At 36.2% G+C, this 24,713-nt stretch overlaps 1 protein-coding gene across 5 annotated transcripts in view; it reads left to right on the top strand.

Moving 5' to 3' along the window:
- The window catches only part of XRCC4 (X-ray repair cross complementing 4), a 426,434-nt gene that overhangs the window by 31,773 nt on the left and 369,948 nt on the right, over positions 1-24,713 (top strand). For all 5 annotated transcript variants that reach the window (XM_072606222.1, XM_072606221.1, XM_072606218.1 and 2 more), the window contains exons 2-3: positions 6,317-6,466; positions 12,538-12,713. In XM_072606222.1, coding sequence (XP_072462323.1) covers positions 6,328-6,466; positions 12,538-12,713 — 315 coding nt within the window. In that variant the 5' untranslated portion in view covers positions 6,317-6,327. The remainder of the gene's footprint in view (positions 1-6,316; positions 6,467-12,537; positions 12,714-24,713) is intronic.

The raw sequence follows: 24,713 nt of genomic DNA, 5'->3' as shown, positions 1-24,713 counted from the left end.
TCCTCCTCTGTTTCCACATAATTTCATAAAAGTTTCTAATTATCAAATTTTCCTTGATTATTTCACTTTGGATTGGCTCCTTTTCCCATCATGTTGGTAATTAGTGCTCTGGGAAAGTTTCTTGTAATTCTGTCCTTGGTTTATGGGGTCTGGAAGACTTCAGTAAACAGCAAGTCATTTGCTGACTTTAGTGTTTTATCGTTACCCTTTCCCAATCATGCGTTCAGCAAGATGGGCCTCAAATCTCATTTTGTTCTTAGGTCAATAGCATTTGTTCTCTTATTAGAGAAGTGTATAAGAATTAGAAGATGAGGTTCTATGCTTATAAAATGAATTAAGATAAATATTAAATATATGTGATATATAGTTGATATATTCTCTCCCCCCCCCCCCCCACTAGCATAGCATTTAGATATATGAAGTGAGTAATAGGGAGAAATAGTCAGTACAGCTGTAATAGTTGGGATCCTCAGTGTACCCCTTTCAGGCCTAGACAAATCTAACAGCAATTACAAAACCCAAGAATGAAATTAAGAACCTCAATAGAATTTTTAGAAAAGTTAAATATGCTATATTTCTGCCCATCATCAAATGGGAATGCAAGAGAGTGAACATATTTCTCATTACTGTATTACCCATTTACAAAAACTGACCATTTGTTGGGGCATAAAATCCTCATAAACACATGCAAAAAATCAGAAATATTAGGGATGTCTTTTATTGACCAAGAGATAATAAAATTATATTCAGTAAACAGCCATTGAAGAAAGAATTCAGAAATCAGTGGAAGTTAAATGATTTAATACTAAGGAGTTGATGGGTCAATAAGCAAAGCATAAAATGGTAGCTAAATTCATAACAGATTATTGCTGTGCACAGTTATGACTCTGGGTGAACAGTGGTGAAGCATGTTACTTATTACTTATCTCCTGACAGAAAGGTGATGGATTCAAGGAGACCAGTTTAGAACATGACCAATGTTGTAATTAGTCTTGCTTGACCATGCATATTATTTTATTCTTGCAAGGGTTTTTTATTTTTATTTTTTTCATTTGAGAGGGGAGTGTTGAAAGGGAAAGAATATAAGTGCTTGGTAATTGAAAAAGAATCAACATTAAATAAAAAAGATATAGTTTGAGGATTTTACAATGGCTTTAATGAGCTACAGTATCAAAAACACAGAAAATTAAAGGTAGCAGTTAAAATGTTTGTAAGTGTGGTCGGGATACAGAATGACCAGAATGAGATGGATTTCCTAAGAGAAGCCTTCTTAAAAGGGATTGGTTTTATGTTCTTTCTTAGAGGTGAGAGACATGGATTGGTACATGGGAGAGAGAAGGATTTTATAACTGGTAAATGCCATAAGCAAAAGCACGAAGATGAAGGCTATTATGGATGAGGTGTGGTGGGCAATAGTAAGGAAATGTCTTTATTGGAGCAGAGCCACTGTGCTGGGAAATAGTGAAAGAAGTTTATCAAGGGGATTGGGGTTTGTTGTTGGAAGACTTTCATGCTAAATGCAAGAGTTTAGAGTTCATGGTAGAAATTAGAACTCATGGTAAATTGTTAAGTAAAATAACGACATGATGAAAGCAAGGAGAACATTCATCCTAGAAGCTATATGTGAGATGGATTGAAGGCACGAGTACCTTTTAGAAGGCTGTTGTAATATTTTAAGTATAGCACATTTATAATTAAAATTTTTCAAATATTTTTATGACCTATGATGCTTTTTGAAAAAAAAACTAATGCTTGAATATAATTGAGTGTGAATGCCTGGAATTATTAGTTATACAGCTGGCTTGCCTTGCTTTTCAAAACTCTAAACAGGAACATAAATTATTGCACATGCCAATGTATATTAAGCATTTTTATTGCTTCATATCGATTTCTTTGCACAAATAATTCTTGTTTAAAACGTTACAAATATTGTAGGCTAGAAAGTAAGTAGGTAGCACACAAAAACAGCCTGATATTGTGGAAGGAGCCTTGGATCCGCTCTCCAAGGATCTGGATGTGTTCTTTTGTGATGTTGAGTAGATCAGTTCATCTCTCTGGGCTTCAAAGTGATGGGATTGCAGGAGGTGGTCTTTGCCAGCTTTTTTGTGATCTTCTCAGTTACTAACCTCTTACTCAGAGGCTTGGATGTTATGCAGATTGTAACAGCGAAATGTTAACTGAAAATCAGCAACCATGATTCTCTTTTGAACTACATACTTTAATGCTCTTTAAAGTGTAATGGAGGTCATGTTATTGTTCAACTAAGAATTAATGCAATATTTTGATGGGAAAATGCATTCTTAGTTTTAGCCAGGGGTTTCAGGAACTCTTCCTCTTCCCAAGCTCTCAAGCAGCATGGGGGAGGTGGATTATGTTCTTTTGGCAACCAGTAACATTAATTTCCTGTATCCATCCATACAGCACTCTACCCCAGTAGTGCCCTAAGAGAAGGTACCTTTCTATACCTTATGTGTGTTTAAGAGATGGCATCTGTTTAAGTTCACCTTTCTGTCAGGAGATAAGTAATATGCTTCATCACTGATCCTCCATAATGGTGGACAGCATTGATCGGTTATGGAATTATCTACCGTTTTGTACTTTGTTTATTGATCCATCAATTCTTTAGAATTAAGCCATTTAATTACCACCGATTTCTGAATTCTTTCTTCAGTGGGTCTGTACTGAATGTAATTTTATTGTCCTTTGGTCAGTACAAGATGTCTTTAATATTTCTGGTTTTCTGCGTGTGTTTATGAGGATTTTATGCCCCAACCAAGGTCAGTTTTTGTAAATGGGCAATAGAATAATGAGAAATATATTTGCTGAAAAAAAGGAATGCCCATATAGATAGAATCACAGATCTGCTGAAGCACTGAAATAGTATACCATCTTGTTAGCATAATTAAATTGCCTATAAGTATATGATGCCCGGACTCATTAACTGTATGACCCTGGATAAGTCACCTCACCCTGTTTGCCTCAGTTTTCTCTTCTGCAAGATCAGCTGAAGAAGAAGATGACAAACCACTCCAGTATCTTTGCCAAGAAAACCCTGAATGGGATCCTGAAGCCTAGGACATGAGTGAATAGCAATAACTTTAATTCTTCAGATTAAGCAGTCCTGATCACTGTTCTCTTGGTGGCACTTTCAGAATACCTTCCACCTTTTGGAAATTCAGATATTCCTTCTTTCCTAGCTTAAGTGTTCCATTCTTCTCTTTAAATACGTCTGAGTTCTAGTGGGGTCATAGGTAGAACATTCGACCATAAAGGGATCTTCTGAAAGATCATATGGTCTAATCCCTACATTTTCCAGCTAAGAAAGCTGAAGCCTATTGTAGATAAACTGGTCTCTTTCCAGTCAGAATATCTTTAGCACTTTTTGTGTGTACCAGTTATATGGAACTTGTAGTTTCTCCTGTTTTGTACAGATCTTAATCCTCTTAATTATAGATATTCAAGGGACAGAGACTAGGATCTGTGTGTGCCTGCATGCCTTATAGTACTTGATACATATTAAGTGCTGATAAGAAAAAATAAAACTGCTAAATGAATAAAAAGGTTTTTTCTTTTTCATATGCCTTTAATCTCCTTTGTCCTGGAAGAACTTTAGCCTCACTTGATTATTTCTGTAGGCTAATTCATTAACAGTTTTTACTTGTGACATCCATGCCAACATGGAGTTCTTCACTTCAGCAAAAATATGCATCTAATCGCTGTTTGGCAATCAAATTTTACATGTTAAAATAATTTTACAAGTTTAAATTGTAAGGTAGAAACTGTACAAATTTATGTCCTTCAAGGGTGAGGGTAAAGAAGTAATTAGATTAGAAATATCTTTTACATTTAAAATATTATACTCTTTGATCATCTATTTTGGAATTTCAGTTTTTCTGCCCTTTGCCCTGTCTTATATTTTGGTATCTTGTACTGATAAGTTCTGTGGAAATCTTCTTGTCTTTCCTCACATCCCCACCCTAAAATAGCTCCTAAAATACAGTTAATAAGCTTGATAATTTTTGCAAAAGGAAAATTAATGCCTAAATTCTCTAGAAAATCACATCTGGGTAAATGTTGTCTGCACTATCCAATGTAAGGCTACTTCTGATTGATTTCATCTCAATGACAGAAAAAACAAATTGACAGTGTGTTTCTAGAATTTTATATATGAGTAAAATAGACAAGTCTGTTCTCTGCAGGCTGCCACAATCCTTAAGAGATGCTTTTTTGCCCCAGTTGGGAATTATGCAAGTTAAATTAAACAGACAAGTTTAGTGTTTAGGCCGAAAAGAGCCATTATTCTTTTAATACTGACTTTTTGGTCCTCACCACTGAAATTATTAAGCAGAGTCCTGAATCATCTTAAGTTCATTTTTTTAGTGGTGGCTGTTTGCATTTAATAATCAGCTTTGTAATCTGTTTGCCTGTTTGCCTTGTTTAATAGAACAGCATTAGAGAATAAAATGAGAGTGAAAAGTTTTGTCTTTTCTCCCTACCAGGGAGATTATCTATCTATCTATCTATCTATCTATCTATCTATCTATCTATCTATCTATCTATCTATCTATAGATATATATTGATATCATTGGTGAGGGATTCTTGGGTAATAGTAAGGTTTCCACATGTTTGATCAGGACCCAGATTAAAAAAATGTTGCTCTCTTTTTGTTTTTTACCTCATGGTATTTCCTGCACACCCCCTCTCTAAGGGGAGATTCCTCGTTCCTTCATTCAGTTCTTTCAGTTAATAGCATGCACTTGCCATAATGCCACTTTCCAAAGTGACCCATGGTCTTTTCTGGGACTTAATCTTTCTGCAGCCTTTGACAGTGTTGATCACCCTCTCCTCCTAGATAATCCTCTTCTTCATGGATTTCGGGGATCTGCTTCCTCCAGCTTTCTTGTCTATCTTGGCCACTTGCCCTCAAACTCCTTTGCCAGGTGTTTACCCATATCCTACCCCCTAAGTATTGGTATACCTCAGGGTTGTTCTGAACACTCTTCCCTTTTCTCTCTAAATTCTCCCTCTTAGTGATCTTATCGGGTCTCATGAGTTTAACTCTTGCCCCTCTGGAGAGGTTTCAGATCTGTTCACTTATCTCTACTGTCTGCATCATCAGTCATCATCATCAGCTGTCTTCGGATATCTCCAACTGGCTATCTCATGGGCACTTTAAACTCAGAACGTCTAAAACGGAACTCGTTACCTTAGCATAAAAACGCTACCCTCCTAACTTCTCTATTTCTGGTGAGTCGCCCAGATCCACAGTTTCAGAGGCACGCTAAATTCTTCTTCCTCCTGGGATGCTGGATCTTGTTGATTCTACCTCCTTTCTACTACAGTTGTTCTACTTCACCGCCTCATCACCTTTTGCCCGAACTGTTGCAACAACAACTTTTCTCAAGTCTAGTTTCTCTCTTCTCCAACTCATCCTTCCAACAGCTGTCAGAATGATATTCCTAAAGAACAGGCCTGAACAAGTCACTGAGTTATACATGGAGCTCTCTTTCTCTGGCTTCACAGTCTGGTTTTCGATTCCCTTTTCTAGTTCATTTTACTTTTCTCCCCTTCACTGACTGTTTCAGCCAGACTTGTTTTTTTTCATGCTGACATTCCATTTCTGCCTCTTGTCCTAGGTTCTCCCCCATTCCTGTAATGTGCTCCCTGCTTACCTCCACCTCATAAAAACTAAGTAAAAATGATTTTTGAAAGAAATCTAACATACTTTTCATACTTTTAAAAACCTTCTTAAATAGATTGTGCTGATCATAATCTAGCATTTTTCTTCATGAGTCAGCTAGGTTATCACAATCTTCAGTTGTATTGTGCTGTAATGTAGTGAATTCCTTACATCCATAGGAAGCTTTTGGGGTCACTTGCACCATGCTCCAGAACACTGCATTTTTGGAGTGTTCTTTTCTTCTGCCTTTTTTTCATAGTGAACTGTTATTTCTTGCTGTTGTTAGTACATACATTATTAGGATCCTCCTTCTAGCTTCAGATTTGCTGTGGACTTGAAAAACCAGATAACTAAGCCTTGTAGAGTTTTGTGCAAAATAAAAGGAAATGGGTTCTTGGTGGCCTTTGGTGCTCTTTGAGAGCATGGAGTTTGTGCTTTCTATCTGAGCCACCTTTTGGGTTTTCCATTTCTCAGATATATTCTGGGTGGTTGAAATTGTTGGATAAGTAACGTTATAATTCAGCTGTGTTCATTCTGACTGTGAGGTTGGTGAGGTTTTTTTCCTTTTTAATAAGCACAGAATCCTTAAGAACAGAACGACTAATTTAAATGATTATTCTCTTTTTCCATAATAGGTGAATGAAGAATGGAGCGGAATGTGAGCAGAATCCATATGGTTTCTGAACCCAGCATAATTTATTTTCTACAAGTATCTTGGGAAAAAGATCTAGGCTCTGGTTTTGACATAACTCTTACAGATGGCCAGTCAGCATGGAATGGAGCAGGTAATAACAAAAGCAAATATTCAAATTTCATCTATTTGTCAGTATCTTAATGATAGCCTAAGCTTATATGATTCTCAAAGAAGAGAAATGCTGCATAATTTAATTATTTTTATTTTTCTTTGCAAATGGAACACTTGTCTGTTGTTATTATCTATATTTTATGACAGAAGATGGAAATGATACAAAATACACTCTTCAAGAAATATTTTTTTTTGCTCTGAGATTCAAGCCTCTGGACATCATTAGTTATATTTTCAGTAAATGTGCTCTTTACAAAAAACTGCTCATACGTTTTCCTTTTTTGACTTTAGTCTTTGACATGTCACATTCTTTTCTAATCAAGAAGCATGATACAAAATCCAGGCTAATTTGAGGACTTGTCATCATTTTTATATAAAATGGACTTGAAACAAATTTTACTTTGATTTTCTTTTAAAGAAATGAATTTGTTAACCCAATTTTTAGCAAAGATTTCAGTATTTTAAAATAGTTATTCAGTATTTCTACAACCTTTATAAAATCAAATAGAAATACTTAGACTCGTTGGTTCCCCCCATTGTAGTCCTTACTTTGGTGCCTCAGCAAGGCACAGAGGTGACTGTGGGTTTTAGAAGGCCTCACCAATGGGTACAAACTCTAGCAGGACCTAATGCGGTAGGAAGGCTGGGGATTGACCATCTATCTGTCCTGTGAGAACTAGCCTAGCTAAATTTAGACTCATCACCAGTTGATATTATTTACATATTTTAGCTGTATATGATTCTTTAATTATGCCATTAAAAAAGGATGTAAGTAAATACATCTGTTCACTTAGTGTGGGTGTTCTTGGGTTTTTCCCCACCCACAGCAAAATTTCCTGGAGGGGCAATATCCAGCCTATGTCTGTGACTCTTGAGCTGAGAGAACCCCAGCTCTTCTCTGTCTTCTGCTTCGAGGAAGCCCTTCTGGAGCAGGAAATCCAGATTCTTGCTGTGTCTTCTTCCAGGAAGTCCTATCTCTGTTCATCGATGGACTCCATATACATTTATCTAGTTGTGTCTGCCCTTTTTCACATCAGCATGTGTATATGTTTGATGGGCATGGGGTTTTTCTCTTCAGAATGTAAGTGGTCTAGGTCTCTTAGTTTTGTCTGCAACAGCCTGTGCTATTGAATTTGACATTGGAAGAAGACCCCAGGTAAGAGCTAGGGCTGAATTTTTCAGCCTTAGCAATTCTCAGACCACTTACTGAGTTGTACCCGATTTCTAGATGCTTGATATTGTGTTTATCCTTCGTTCTTGAAGAGGACCATGACATCAAGATGATGACATGACTTGAAGTTGACTTTGATTTGAGTAACCTCACTTTCTTCCCCTGAGCCATCTGGGTCCAGTGGCCTGATATTCATCAGGATGACTGGAGATGGCTCAGGAGGCAATGGGAGACCCTGGCCCTTTCAGGCTAAGGTCTTATCCTGTTCTCACTTTGAGTGAGATACACCCATTCAATGAATAGGCTTCTTTAAGTTACTCGAGGGATGGCCCCTTTAATCAAAAGGAAAAAAAAAAATCAGACTAGGAGGGGAAGACTCTCAGGGTTCCCTGAGATGTTGATTCGTTGTCTGGAAGGCATTTTTCTATTTTGATATTGTGAATAACATCCTGGCATATGAATCACTTAGTAAATATTTGTTGATTGATTGACGACATAGGATAATTAATTTTTATCTTAACAATTTCAGCTACATCAAGTATGTTAACTATGATGTTATCTATATCAACATTTAACTAAAAAAGTTTCCTTGTTATTTGTAGGAATTCAAATGCTATTTATGCGTTTTCCCCTAAATTTCACTGTTACAATATAGATCATCACATTAATCAGAAAAAATGTCATTCTATACATTCTCAAAAAGGAGGTGTTTTTTTCAGAAATCTTTTTATAATTTGGTTGTTTGGAATTCAGAAAAAATTTTCTTATAGAAAGAACATTAGAGAGATTCTCTCTCTCAAAGGAGTATATTTACTTCCCACTGAAGCTCAATCATTATGCTAATAATACTGCTGTAACCCATTGCTTCCTTGTGGCAAACTGGGTTCTGACCTCCAATGAGGACATCCAGATGTGATGCTGGAAACACATTTTCCTTGCAGTAATCCAGTCTACAGTGAAGGATGCCTCTCTTCTCCTTGAGTGCCATGCAGTGAGGTAGAGAGAGACTTGGGCTAATGCATGTCAAGATCCTGACCAACTTTAAAGCAGCACATAAAAGTCAGTTTCCCTGTTATTCTGTTTGGGTTGGTGTTCAGGAGGAAGAGAACAGTGTCTGGAGAAGTCCATGAGCACGAATATTTAGTTTTTACTAAATAGAAAACCATCATAACAAGCTTCATAAAATTTTCTCATAAAAAATTTTATGTGCAAAACAGTAAATTGTCAACATTCATAGTCAGTATATAAAGATCTAAAATGAAATTCAACATTGACCTTGATTTGTACTTGATAACAATAGTAATAACTAACATTTATGTATCATTTATCATGCGCCAGACGCAGTGCTCAGCACTTTATAATTATTCTTCCCTTTGATCCTTACAATAACCCTGGAAGGCAGGTGCTATTATTATCTCCATTTTACAGATGAGGAAACTGAGGCAAACACAGGTTAAGTGACTGACCTAATATCACACAGCTAGCAAGTGTCTGAGACTTGCTCAAGATATTTGACAGCTTTGACAGCTTAAGATATTAAGCAAAAGTTTTACAATCAGCAATGTGAAATCAAGTTCTGTCTTTGCATGCTGTAGTCATCTTTTGATCTATTAGTAAATGTAGATTTGAAAGAAAAAGGTTGAAACATCATACAATTATCAAGCGTTTATTAAAGGCAAGTTACTATGTGCCAGGCACTGAGCTCGGTCCTGTGGATCCAGAAACAAAAGGGAAAATAGTCCCTGCCTCTGGAAATTTAAATCCTTTTAATTTTTTTAAATTTAAAATTTTAATTTAAATGTATTTATTTTCTATCCTTATTTTTCCATCCCAGTAGAAAAAAAGTAAAACAAAATGCATAGTCAAGCAAAACAGATTTACACGTTTATTATGTTTCTGTCCGGAGGACCGTAGCATTCTTCATCAGTGGCCTTTTGGAATTGTGGTTGGCCGTTTGTTGACCAGAGTTCTTAAGTCTTTTAAAATGGTTTGTCTTTACAGTGTTGTTATTATACAAATTGTTTTCTGCTTTCTGCTCACCTCACTCTGAACCAATCCGTACAAATTTTCCCGGGTTCTTCTGGAACCATTTCTCTTATATTTCTTATGATATAATTATGTTCCGTTACATTCAGATAAAATCATTTGTCCAGTCGTTCCCCAATTTATGATTATCCCCTTGGTTTCTTGTTTTTTGTCACTGCAGGGCCATCCCAGTCATCCTGATCTATATCTTGCCATTGAAAGCAGATGGCTCTGGAAGAGAGAGTGAGGCTGGTGACTTTGCACAGCCCTCCCTCACTTAAATCCAGTCCACCTGCATGTCATGGCATCACCTTGCTCATGTCATGCCTCTTCAAGAACAAAGGACAAGCAGCCATAGTATTGTTCTTTGCTACTACAAAAAGAGCTACTATCAATATTTTCATACATATGGGTCCTTTTTGTATCTCTTTGATCTTTTGGGGGTACAGATCAAGGAGTGTAGGAGTGGTGTTGTTTTCTCAAAGGACATGCAGAATTTAGTAATTTTTTAGGCATAGTTCTAAAATGTTTTCCAAAATGGCTAAACTGATTCACTGCTCTACCAGGAGTATATTAATGTACCTGTTTTAGCATTTCCAACATTTTTTATTTTCTCTCTTATCAACTTTGCCAATGTGAAGATTTGAAGAGTCCCTCTTAATTTCTGATCCACTAAATTCTCTGAGAAGTTTTGCATTAACAATAAATGTATTTAATCTGTCTTCTTGGAGTTGGTATTTGTTGGTGGGAGTTTATCACTTCTTCCCCAAATGCATTAGCCCTGTGTTAACTTAAAGTTGGTTGGTAACTGATGTCATAAGATCAAAAATACCCATATATAATAATAATAATCTAATTATATAGTTTTGATGAGAATGTCAGCAGTACCAACACGGCTTATGATACCCTTCTCCTAAACAGCATAAACATTAACTCATTAACCTCCTCATCAATGAATAGTGTATCTTCCATAAGTGTATTCTCTTAGAGAAGATTTCAGACTTAGTGAGACATTTTGTGATAGATTTCAATGGACCAAATGCTTTTAAAATTAATTGAATAAAAGATATGAATTGATACTATCAGATACTTCTATTGGGATGAGAAGATTAATTTTTTTTTTTTGGCTCTGATGTAGATTTGGTAATAGCCTTAGCACTTATCTGTTCTGTATCAGTTGCATGTAGATATTCAGGATAAAGTTTAAGGTTTATTCTTCATTGCTTTCCTCTTGTCCTCAGGGCACTTTCTTGGCCTTTGCCTTCCTGTGAACCTTTCCCTTTTTCAGTCATTTCATCTTGCTTATCTCCTGTACACAAATTGTGTGATACAGCTGTGTCTGTGTTGGAGTTCACAGGTTCCCTTATATTGATTGTAGTCACTGAAATTGCTGGTGCATAAAAGGTTATTGCTCTATCTCTTATAACAGATGATCAGTATGATCGGCTGTAACATGGGGCCGAAATTAACAAGATGAAGTTTAAAAGATAAATTCAAGTCATATCTGGGTTCAACTTTAGACATTCACATGAAAAACATTTGATTCTTTTAGTTCACTATGGCTTAATATAAGCCAAGAAGGTCACATGTCTTCTATTACCAGCAAATTATGTATTCATGCTGCTTCTACAGAAGGATGTACACCCTTTAACTGAAAGGAAGGAATAGTTTCATTGTATTCTGCAGTAGGATGACCACATCTGTACTATTGTGTCCAATTCCGAATATCACTTTATTTAGAAAGAAATTGACCTGGCAGGGTGATGGGCTTCTGTAATCCTGACTACTGGGGAGATTGTGACTGGTGAACTGCTTGAGCTTTGGGGCTTTGAACTGCAGTGGGCTAAGCTCATTGGGTGTTAGTACTAAGTCTGGCACCAGTATGGTGAGCCTCCAGGGGTAAGGGGTCTACAAGACTGCCTCCTCAGGCAGCTCATTTAAATTAGCCCAGATTGAAAATGGAACAGGTCAAAGCTTCAGTGCTGATCAATAGTAGATTTGCACCTGTGAGTAGATTCCTTATAAGGAGGCCCAGTCTTTAAAATGATTATGATAACAACAATGACAATGATGAAACAGTAAAATACAAAGGAGAGTTACCAAGAGGGCAAGTAGTCTGAAAATATAGAAGATTAGGAACAGTTGAGGGAATGGACAAGTTAGCATTTTTTAAACTGGGTAAGAAGTCATGTGGAAGATGGAGTAAAATTTTTCTGTCCTTATTTTTACAATAGGAAAAAGATCTAGGACAGGGGATAGAAGTTATAGAGAGAAACATTTTGGTTTGGTGTTAGGAAGAATCTGTGCCAGATCAATCTATGTAACAAATTGCATAGATTACCTTGTTAAATACTTAGGGAGGCAGGTTGGATTACTAGAAGAATTATTGATTCTGGAATTAGAGTATCTAGATTGAAATCCTGGTTCTGAATCTTGCTACCGTTGTTACCTTGCACAACTTATATTAATTTCTCTGGACTTTGATTTCTTCATCTTTCAAATGAGATTAAACTAGGTAGCCTTTCATGTATGATCCTATGAAGTTCAGTTACATATAGGTATTTTAAGTTTCTTTAAATTGTGCTTCTCTAAGATGTTTGCATAATCCTCGATAATATTTTTTAGCAAGAAATTGAATGCTTTGACAGTGAGGGAGGACAAAAAATGAATATGTTAAATGGAGGTGATTGCCTTATTATAAAATAATTTTTAAATGGGTTTGAGATGAAATTTCTAAATTTAGACATATGATAGTTCTAGTAGTGAAAAGTGTATTTCAACAGATAAATACATATTTCCTCTAGTTAGGATTTTGCTTTGAAACTTTTTAAAAAATCACTAATATTTTCCCACAGTGACTGCATCTGAGATTTCCAGTGAAGCTGATGACATGGCAATGGAAAGAGACAAGTATGTTGATGAACTGAAAAAAGCATTGGTGCTGGGAACAGAACCAGCTAATGTGTACATATTTGATTTTTCTAAAGAGAATTGCCATTTCTCCTATGAGAAAAGTCTGAAAGATGTTTCGGTAAGTAAAATTTTCATAGTATTTCTCATGATAAAATGTCAAAACTCTCTACTAAAATTATTTTGATTATAGAAAGCAAATAGCATATTGTGATGAGAATATATCACTCTTAAGTACTAATTTCTGAGTGCAGGTATAGTTAAAAGTATTACATCAAAAAGCTTCAAGTCAAGGATTTGTGAAAATTATTTCAGTAATAACATTTATCAGTGTTCAATGGTATTTTTTATGAATATTCCATCAAGGGACAGAATTTACAGTTAGGGCTACTGTGAAGTAATTAAGTGATTATATTTTGTCAGTGATAGTCTTCATGGTGATGCCAGATACTTTATAGATATTTGTGTGATGGAATAGCTTTGTCAAAATCAGCTTAGAAGTCATACACGTTTACAGAGTGTAGAATCAGAACATGCTTGGACAAGTGTTGATGAAAGAGCAGAAAAAATAGCTTTAAATGTTATTTAAATCATTATTTTTCGTTTCCCTCTAAATTAAATCACAGAACGCTATAAAATAAATATCAAGCATATTGTAACAGAAATGAAGGCATTTTCGTAGCATATAGAGTTAGTTAGAAAACTCTGAAATAGAAACACATTTAAATAAGTTTATGTTAAAAATGTTTAAATGTTTTTCTATGAAGTTGGGCAACCTGCCAGAAACTGGATTGCTTTTTTGTTGTGTTTAGTTTTAAATCTCTGGATGCTCATTCAAGCTTGAAGCCCATTGTGAATGGAGTCTGGTTCAAGTTTCATGTATAAATATAAATTATTAGTGACATATTTTATATTGGAACTAAATCGAACAACAAGATCCCACTCTCTTAGTCTTCTATGAATTAATAGAGTGTCTCTGAGGATTACATGGCTTAAAATGTCCTTATCCTATTTAGGAGAATATCCAGCTTAGCTAAACTGCAGTTGGGATGGCACATATCCAGTTCTGTCACTGGGCCCAGAAAAGGGCTTTTTTGTCCCCAGGGTTACCTATTTTTCACAATGAGGAGTCAGAGTAAGAATTTGATGGAGGATATACATCTGTGTATATATGTTTATGTATGTTAACTCCTGAATTCTTCTGTTTGTCCATATCTGGAACCTTTTCCCAAAGCTAGAAATAAAGGAAAGCATCTACACCCACCTATAGGTTGTTGGGCTTTGTTCTTGATGAGTCAAGTTGCCATGTGTCTGACTGTGATTGATCAGACCAGTATGAGCACAGAATGCTCTGCCACAGATCAGGCACAAGTAGTCCATGCCAACATTTTGAGTGGTTTCTCCAAATTTGCACATCCAGTGTTTCTTTGGAGCTATTTCAGTTCTGCTTTGTTCTTAGAGCATAGAACCTTCTCTGATGAGGGCACACCGTGCTGGGCGATCCTGCGCCAGCTACTCCCATATCACACAATCAATTCCAAAGTTTTTAAGAGAGACCTTGAGAAGTATCCTTGTATGACTTCCTCTGATCTTGAGAGTATCCTTGTATCACTTCTGACCACCATATGAGTTCTTGCCCTATGTGAGTTTTCCATAAAATAGGCAAGTGTGCATTTGAACAGTGTGATCAGCCCATTGTAGTTGCACTGTCTGCAGGAGAATTTGAGTGTTGAAAAATAGGGTCTGTACATACACTCATATACCAGATTAATTTACAATTAGTTTTGTCTAAAAGCATACAAACAGTATTGAAAAGTAGCAAAGTCACAGAGCCTCATAGAATTAGAGAATTGGAAGGGACCTGAGCAGCTATTTAGGCCAACCCCATGGGATGTATGGAGTGTTTAGGAGGACTAATACCTCCCGTATGAGGGCTTGCCATGTCCTTCTCAGAGCTGCTCATCTACATTTGGTGTCTACCTTCACCTAACTCTCACCTGTGGCTCCAAGAAGCTTAGTGTGCACAGCGGCCATACCCTGATAAAACCAAACCATTTCAGTAGACAGGCTAAATCAGGTTGAGGGTAACTGACAGGCCTTAAACCCATCAGTGAGTTAGGGGGATGTCTACCCCAGGCATATGAAGACTTCCCCTGGTGGTATGCGCAATTGAGAACAGTCTGTTTCAACGGCCATGAAGGCAGCTGAAGCAGGCACTGTGGAGTACTTAGAGCTTGATCAGACATAAAAGATGCCAAGGTCATCTCCTGCATCCCAGACCATCATCACCATCTTGACTTTTGTCTTGCCACTGGACTTTGATGACTAGAAGAGAAAGTGAGATTGACGACTTTGTGCAGCTCTGCCTCACTTAAATCCAGTTCGTGCACAGGTCAAGACATTACCCTGTGATGAATGGGATTCAACCCATATCCAGTACCTGCCAATACTGCCTCTCCTTGAAGACCTTCAGTAAAGGAGGAACCTGTCACTTCTCAGGGAAGCCCATTTCACATCTGGATGGCTTCAATTATTAGGAAGTTTTTCCTGATTAAAGGCCAAATTTTCCCCTTTGCAACTTCTCCCTTTTGCTCTATTTTTGCTATCTGGGGACAAATTGAACAAGTCTAAGCTCTCTTTCATATAATAGCCATTTGACCTAAAGACAGCTATCATGTCTTCTCCCCCCTTGCCCCAAGTTTTATTTCCTCTTGGCAGAATGCCTCCAGTTCCTTTAAACAGTCATTTTATGACAGACTCCAAACCTTTCATTCTCTTGATTCCTCTCTTTTGAATACTTTTTATCAGTGTTGTTAAACTGTAGTGCCCAGAATTGAAGAAAGTACTGCATATGTGATCCAAGTAAGGCAATGAACCCCTCATTCCTAGAAACTATGTCTCCCCCAATGCTGCTACAATAAATTTTTTGATTGTCACATCACATGGATGACTCATATTGAGTTTACAAACTATTATAACCTCCATATCTATTTCTATTTCTTTATGTGTGGAATTGGTTTTTTGAACCATCTATATGTTTTTATTGAATTTCATCTATATTTGTCTTTACAGAATTTCATTAGATTTAATACAGTGTTCAAGCCTATCAAGATATTTTTTTCCCTCTTTGGTATGGTCATCTATTTTTAATTAATTTTTTTTCCTATTAAATAGGTTAAACATAACACTCACATTACTTATTGTGTCTATGCTACTTCTTGATTTAGCAACTCCATTTCTTCTTAGAGAATGCCACAGTTTACTTCAACTGAGTCAAGGTCCCAGGTCCAGTGGTCACAAATTCTCAATTAATGGTGTCTTAAAAATGAACATTTACTCTATGCTGAAGTTTATACATATGGAACATAGTGGTAATAAGTAACACGCACCCTGAATTCACATAGACATCATTTACTTAAAATTTCCACATTGCTGCATGTTTTTATTGCTGTCAGAGTATATAATACAGAAATTATTTCCACCATAAAACATTATAACTGTTTTTGGGTGAAATACAGTATTTTAGTATGTTTCAGTTTACCTTACAACTTAAGATTGTGTATGTCATATAGACAAGGGCAGAAATATATAGAGGGACTTACCAGATTATAAACACCTGACATACAAATAAATACTTCATTTGTACAGCTGTACAGCTCAGACATAAAAATGATCAGTTGCACATTGTTTTCTTCTGTCTTGTTGCCTCTTCACTTCCTTTCCAAATCTCACCCCCAAAAGTAACTCCTAACCTTCCCACTTCCCCCCATTCATACACCTACATGCTTTAGTCTCTCTGGCTGTTTAGAACTTTTAGTTAACTAAATCTCAATACATGTTGTCACATGTTGTCACAGACCTCTTGACTCCACTTACTTTTCCTATTTTTTTTTACCAGCCCTTGCTCTCATGAGTCACGCCAGTGAATCTAAAAGCAGGACTACAGCTATTAAAGAAAAAGAAAGCTAGTGTATTTGAAGTGAACTTGCATTTCAGGATAGTAAAAGGCACATAATCAGAGGACCTGGGTACCAATCCTAGTTTTGCTGCTTATTTGTGGAATCTTGGCTAAGTTGCTTAAGTTTTTTTTAGTTAATTCCTTTGTAAAATTAGGGAATTAGAGCCGATGATCTCTAAATCACCTTTTACCCTATAGAGTCTATGCAAAGTTTTCCATTTGCCTCCTTTTTTTACAGCATTGTCCTCTAATTCACTTACTTTCAAACATTACCATTCAAGATTTTAAACTTTCTTATCCAGTTTAATTATTTTTCTGTCTCATTTACCCATCAGCATTTCAACAGTGTTGTTTTCTAGTATTTTGTACAAATGTGCAATACTTCATGTACTTTGTAGGTTACATAGATTTTTATAAGCTGGCCCAGGAACCTAGTCATCATATATAACTTTTCTTTCTTATGGGAAAATATGTACTGAGTGCCAAACAGCTAACTTACAAATTAACTTTTGGAACACAACTCCTTTATAAATTGGTTGCTTGATTTAACCAAGGAAAGTGTCTTTGCATTTTAATCAATCCATCAACAAACATGTTATTGAATGTCTGCCTGTACCTATGTGGTTATGGAAGTGATGCCCACTTTGCTCCACAATTTAGAAGTTGATGATTGTGACATGTCCTCAGTTTTATGAAAAAAGGAAGCCAAGTATGGAAACTAAATAAACTCATTTTAAAAAGAACAAGTCAAAAGCCTATATTATTGCCATGTGTCTTTGTGGCTTTGGGGGATTTTAATTCAAAGGATCATTTCCAGATGAAATATAACAACTGTGGAGGAAAAGACCGCCTACTATAATGGGCTTTATTTGTCTTCTGCCAACTTCTTTGTCATAGTTGATTATGGCTGTCAGGTGTGTGCCTATATAAATTGGAAATTTGTTGTTTGTCCTGCAATTTTTGCAAAAATAGAAAGTCATTTATAGGCAGATGCCACTTTTATATTGGAAAGGCTTAAAAATTTCCTACATTTTGGGTAGTTGATACTGAAAGAGTAATAAAAGCCTTATAAAATTCCTTTTCTAAATGTGTGTATATGTATGAATATATATATATATACACACGTATACACGTATATTGTGTACATATGTGTAGCTATATCTCTACATATATAAATGCATATACACACATACATGCATATAAATTTATATATAATATATAAATGCATAGTTATTTCTCTCTCCCTCTCCCCCTCTCTCCCCCCTCTTCTTCCCTTCCTCCATCCGTCTATTTATCTATCATCTATCTTTTAGTTTAGTCGGAAAAAGACAATTCAGTTTTATTACTTTTCAGTGATAGAGCAAAGCTGTTCTTTTTTAGTTAGTGCAGTGGTTTTCCTTTAGTAGCTTTTTTATTAGGCTAAGCTTCATTTTAAGTTAATGATAATAATAGCTGACGTTTGTGTAGTGTTTTGGGGCTTGCAAAGAATAACATACGTTATTCTGAAGTGGAATTTGAATCCAGGATTTCCTAATTCTAGGCCCAGTAATTCTCCCAGTGTGCCATGCTTTTTGCGGTACCTGGTTTTATAGGAAACATTTAAAAGTCACATTTAGGGTTATTTTAATTTAATTTTTTTCATAAATAAAACTGAATTTTAAGATGACAACAGTTATCAAAATGAAAAATAGCATGTTTGGAGTGGAAGAGTGTCCTTTCAGGATTAGTTGGATACCTTTCATGATAACATTTACGTCATTGAAGCTTAGTTTAATTGTTCTCTGATTGTCAAAAACTGTTCATGAACCTCTGCGTAGAACTTGGGCCTGTTCGGCAGTAGGGAAAGGATGGTGGAGGGTCCAGTCTTCTGAAAAGGACAGGAGAGGATGGGATCAAGGACATGTGAAGGAGTTAGGTTGGTAAGGCCTAGATATAGCCAGGTTCAACTGTATAGTTCTACTATCCCAAGTGTGTAATACTTAAATTTTACTTGAGGTATTTACATAGAACTATTTTCTTCCTTACCTAGTCTTTAGAGTAGTTTGAATGGAGTTTTCTTTCACTATTTCTAGTCATATATTCTAACTATTTTCCCTCATTCTGTCACCCATCAAATAAATGTTGTCTGTATATTCCCAAATCTGAGAGTCTTTTATGTTGACAGAATTGCATAGCCATTAGAATCACATCCATCTATTATTTTTTCCCATCCATGAAGCAGGTGTTTAGAATCCATCTTTAGCTAATGATAGATATCTCTTCAATAAGAAGCTGTTAGATCTTAGTGCTTAAATATGTATCTGTGTGTATATTCATATATGTGAAATAGATAGATGTCAGTGTACGTGTGCACACATGCACATACACACACACAACTTAATCTTCCTTCTGGATTCCACCTCCTGACTTTGAGCACTTTCACTCGCTCTCCGCTATGCCTGGAACACTCCTTCATCTCAGCTCTGTGTCCTAGTGCTTCCTTTAACTCATATGAAGTTCAGCTTTTTGCAAAAAATCCTTTCTCAATTCTTCATTTTAATGAGTTTGTCCTGCGATTATTTCTAATTTATACTGTATGTATCTTGTTTGAACATAGTTGTATGAATGTTGTCTCCCTGAGGAGACTTTGCGCTCTTTAAGAGCAGGAACTATTTTTTGTCTCTTTTTGTATTCCTAGTACTTAGCACAGTGTGTGGCACATAGTAGGCACTCAAGAAATGATTGCTGAGTGAGTCATTGGACTGCTGTCAACTTAATCAAATACGTTGGTGAGACTAGAGTTTAAATACATTAGTTCCAAAGTACCTTGTTGCATTTTCCTGGCTGATGGTTTAAAATCAATTGAAACAAGATGGTGAAGTGAATGATTATTACTAAAACTAATCTCCCACATGACATGAAGACAGTAACAACTGCTCTAAATAAAAGAAAGGCAGTAAATAAAAGAATATGAATGAATATCTCACAGCAAAACCAATAAAAACTGAAGAAGTGACTAATTTGAAAAAGAGACATAAAATGAATGAGAAAACTATGAGAAATCTAGAGGAACAGTAGCCTTATTTCAGAACAGAGAACAATATCAAAAAACCATCCAGTTTGATGTAGAATCCCAATAAGAGATATCAATGGAACTCTGACATAAAATTGCAAAAAAAAAATTATTAAAGAATAATTTAAAAAAGTAAACATGAGAAACTGAAGGCTGCATACCCATGTAGGGTCTTAAAAAATTTGGCAAAGGTAAAAGGTTTCTGACCAAAAATTAATTCACAATCAAATATGTTAAGCCCTTGTTGCATCTCACTGCAGTCCTGGCTCTGAGCACAAAACATGTACACTTTGCACTGTGTGTGCCCTCAAGCCATGCCGTGCCCACAAAGCTGCTGAAAGGTGAAAAGGGGTTTCCAGTGGAAAAAGTTTAAGAAGCCCTGCATGAGACCATATTATAGGAAAGAAGATGAAAGATCTCAAAGATCTCAAAAATTCTCCGAGGGACACAATAACCCATGTAGAATTTTTAGAATGACAAATGAAAGAAGAAGTGATAGAGCAAATTTATTTATTTTTTTAAATAGCAAAGCTGGAAGAAAACTAGATCACTACAAATGAAAACAGCAAAGCTGGAGGACAGAACTCTGAGAAATTCTGTGTATTATTGATGTTTCAGAAATATATGAAAAGAGAACACCCACAGATTCTGTATATGTATCAAGAAATAATGCAAAGAAATTGCCAAAAATTATTGGACTGAAAGTTGATAGAATTTATTCAGGCAGAGAGGAATCCTAAATTTAAATTATCCAGAAACATAGTTGCGAAGTTCGAGAATTTCAGAATCAAAAAGATGACCTTGTATATGGCCCAGAGGAAATCATTCATATAACAAGAAACCATAGATTTGAATCAGTTTGAGTCACAAATTTGTCATCAGTGACAGTAAGTGGAAGAAGTGATAATGTAATCTTGCTTTTCTTATTCAGTAATTTAGTTATGTCCGTTCTTTGTTGACCCCCATGGACCTCAGCTTGCCAATACTGGCCATGGGGTTTTCTTGGCAAAGATACTGGAGTGTTTTGCCCTTTCCTTCTCCAGTGGATTAAGGCAAACAGATTAAGTGACATGTCCAGGTTCACACAGCTATTAAGTGTCTGAGGCCAGCTTTGAATTCAGGTCTTCCTGACTCCAGGTCCAGTTTCTATCCACTGAGCCATATAGCACATACCCAAAAGCAAGTCGTATCAGCCTGTATTATCTGCTTTGCAAAACTGAACATTCACTGTTGTGGGAAAAGATGATTCTTCTCTGAGATTAATTCTTTTCCTTCTTAGGAATCTGGAACTGGACTAGGCTTTTTCTAGTGTGCTTTCTAAGCCACATTCTTATCTAAACTGCCTAGGAGAGAGCAAAAAAGAAAAGAAAAAGAAAAATTTTTATCATTAAAAGTAGAATTCCAGTTCTGTCTTCAGTGTGAATGTGAGAGAGGAATGCAGTAATTAAGAATGGATTATTACAAAGGAAGATTAACTTTATCTGTATTTGTTGTGGTTGGGAGATGTGTGGCTACATGCTTGTTCACAGGATAAGATTGGGCTGTTAAAAACAAAGCATTCAGTATACCTAATGGAGGGATAATCATACTTAACTACAACAACGTTAGATGCTAATGAACTGAACTTGCCAATTAAAGACAAATTGAAGAATGAATTGGAAAATAAATCTCCAAAATTTACTTTTATAAGAAACACCTTTTGTTTGAAGATGTGAAGGTATATACTTAGAAAATCCAGGGACTTGAATTCAAAAGGAAGGGCCAAATTTAAACACAAAGGAAATACAATCATGATTTCTAGTGTTTGTTCTTCATTTCTGAAGAGAGCCATTGACCTCATGGGGTGATGTCCTGACCTGGGCATGAACTGGATTTAAGCAGTTGCACAAAGTCTTCAACCTCACTCTCTCTTCCGGAGTCATCAAAGTCCAGAGGCAAGACAAAAGTCAGGGTGACTGGTGATGATGATCTAGGATGCAGTGGATGATCTTGGCATCTTCTGTGTCTGATCAACCTGTAAGTCCTCCACAGAGCCTGCTTCAGCTGCTTTCATGGCAGTTGGAACAGATTGTTCTCATTGGCCCATTCCACCAGGAAAAGTCTTCATATGTTTGGGATCGACATCTCTCTGACTCACGGATGGTTTAAGGCCTGTTTAGCCCGTCTGCTGAGATGGTTTGGTTTTACCAGAGCGTGGCTGCTGCACATGTTGTGACTTCTTGGAGCCACAGGTGAGAGTTGGGTGAACGTGTACACCAAAGGTGGAGAAGCAGCCCTCAAAAGGGCTTGGCAAGTTCTCTCACCAGAGGGGCTAGTCCTCCCTGAAGACCTCGTATACCCTTGATTTCTAGTAAAATAGTAGTAAGTACACCTGCATGTTGAATATATAAATTATCTTAAAATCAGGACGACCTGGGTTTAAATCCCACCTTTGACACATGCTGGTAGTGTGATTTTGGGTAAGTCACTTAACCTCTCAATGCTGTAGGCTTCTCTCTAAAACCATGAGTTCCAGAGAAGGGGCTCACTTGTATTGGTAGAGACAGTTTTCTCACTAGGGAATTTCTGATACCATTGACATTCCAGGTCCCATCCCTATCACATGCTACTAAGAATGGTGAGTAGAAAAACTCCCTCATGATGAAGGACATCACAGAGAAGTCCAGAATCTGTGATTTCATTGGTGAAAGAATTATTACGTAATAGTACTGTTTGCCTGAGGCTTTCAGAGTTTAAATGACTTAAATAATGGTCACAAAGCTATCAAATATCAGAAGTAGGAACTGAATCTAAGTCTTTCTGATTCTAGATGTAACATCCAACCCACTGTGCCCATAATGCCTTCTATTAATATCAATAAAACGTCCTTGTTCTGTCATTTTTCAGTTGTGTCCAGCTTCTCATGACCCCATTTGGAGTTTTCTTGGCAAAGAAGTGGTTTGCCATTTCTTTCTGCAGTTCATTTTACAGATGAGGAACTGAAAGAAACAGGGTGAAATGACTTGCTACTAAGTGTCTGAGGCCAGTTTGGAACTCAGGAAGATGAGTCTTCTTGACTGTAGACTTGATGCTCTATCCTCTGCACTACCTAGATGTCCCAATAAAACATTATTAATAGGAGTCTAGCAACCAGTTTCTCAAAGTAAAACTTAATTTAAAATTTAAAAAAAGACCAAGGTAGTATGACACTAATTCTCGGTGACTTTAGCATTCTTTTGAAAGAGATTGAGGAGTCTAATAGCAAATGGGAATCACAGAGAATGGGATCTCCTCAGGCTCATAAACTGAGGTATAAATAATTCATAAGCAAATACAGGATGACAAATCTTAATGCTTTTATATACCATGATGTAATGAAATTTGTCAGCAGCAAAGGAAAAGTGAGAGACAGTATGACAGAGAGGCTAGAGCTCCAGCACTGAAGTCAGGATTTAAGACCTGCTTCCGACACATATTGGATGTGTAATTCTAAGTCACTTTACCTCTGAGGCCTCCATAGAACTGTAATATGTAGAACAGTTACTGATTTGAATTGGAGGTAGGAGTTTCCTTATAAGGAATTCCCTGTACTGATAAAATCAAAGATCTGGATAAAAAAGTAAAGGAAAAACGAACAAAAATTGTGGATAGGCCTGAACTGAGATAGAAAAAACTGTAAAAAATCCTCAGTAATAAGTGGATCCAAGGTGAAATCATTGTAAAAATGAAAAGGACGGTAAAACAAATAATAATGAGAAAGCATACAAAAATAAATAGAACTCAGCTAAGGAAGACCTTACAGAAAATTTATATCATATTTATATACATTTATATATAAATATATATGTATATTTATATGTAATAAAAATATATTGACAAAAGAAATAAAAAAGGGCTAATACATCATGCTGCATTAAAAAAACTAGAAAAATAATAATTTGGAACAGTCACAAGAGACATAAAGTAAGATCAACAGTGTCAAATAGAAAACAGTTGAACTAGCAACACAGACAAAAGCTGGCATTTTTAAATGACAAAAGATTGAGAAACCATTAACTAATCTGATTTTTAAAAGAGACAAAAACAAATTAATAATAGAAAATGAAACAAATTAGAACTCAGAAAATGGAGATGTAATAAAGAAAATGCTACATTGAATTATGTGGCAATAACATTGCAAACTTAAATGATTATGTGTGAAAATGAAATAAACAGGCAATAGTTAACCCAGATATTCTGATCTCGTAAAAGAAAATTAAGTGAATTATAAGTGTACTCTGAGAAAAACAAAACAACAAAATCCTAACCCAGACAGATTTAATACTGAATCCTAACAAATATTTTTAAAAATTAAATAATCTTTGTTAAACTCAACTACTTTTCCTAGACTTTGTGGGCTTCAGAAACTCATCATTCCCAAGGATGAAGTGAACTCTGAAAGTTTCACTTCCACAGATCATTTCCTGCCCGGACTGTTGGGCGCCATCATGTCCTCAGGCCAGGTAGTCCCTACCCAGCCTACTTTTTACATGTCTTCCTCCCCCATTAGATTGTGAGTTCCTTGGGACTGAGAACTGTCTTATTCCTCTCTTTTTGTCTCCAGCACTCAACACAGTGCCTAGCACATAGCTGGTGCTTTATAAATGTTTATTGACTCTGACTTTGTTACAAAAATTGGTCACAAAAAATAAGGAAGGAAAGTTTCATAATAAAGTTTTTTTTTTTTTTTTTTGGAGACAGATATGGCCTGAAGTTCCAAACCAGGAAGAAACAAATTGGGAAAGAGCAAAATAAATCAATATCAAGTAAACATTGAAATAAAAAAGGGTCAACATCAACAATTAGGAAACCAGAAAAGAAAGCTTTGGGAAGGCCAGTGCTAAATAGTTTCCTAAAGGAATGGTAGCTCTAATGAGAATCTTTTAGACCCTTTGTTTCTGGATAGTCCAGAAAGGACAGGCAGGATGGTATAGTGCCCTGGGAGGAAGGAAGAAGTAGGTTTGGGTCCTGCCTCTGACATCTACAGACTTTGTGACCCTTGCAAGGTATGAAGTCTTCCAGTGCCCTCAACAGTTCCTAAGATTGTAAGTTTCTTTGCAAGTACTGATTTGTGTTGTGGGAGTTTCCTTATA

The sequence above is a fragment of the Notamacropus eugenii genome, chromosome 4 (genome assembly GCF_028372415.1).
Source record: "Notamacropus eugenii isolate mMacEug1 chromosome 4, mMacEug1.pri_v2, whole genome shotgun sequence".
Lineage (NCBI taxonomy): Eukaryota > Metazoa > Chordata > Mammalia > Diprotodontia > Macropodidae > Notamacropus > Notamacropus eugenii.
This window is presented reverse-complemented; position numbering and strand designations above follow the sequence as displayed.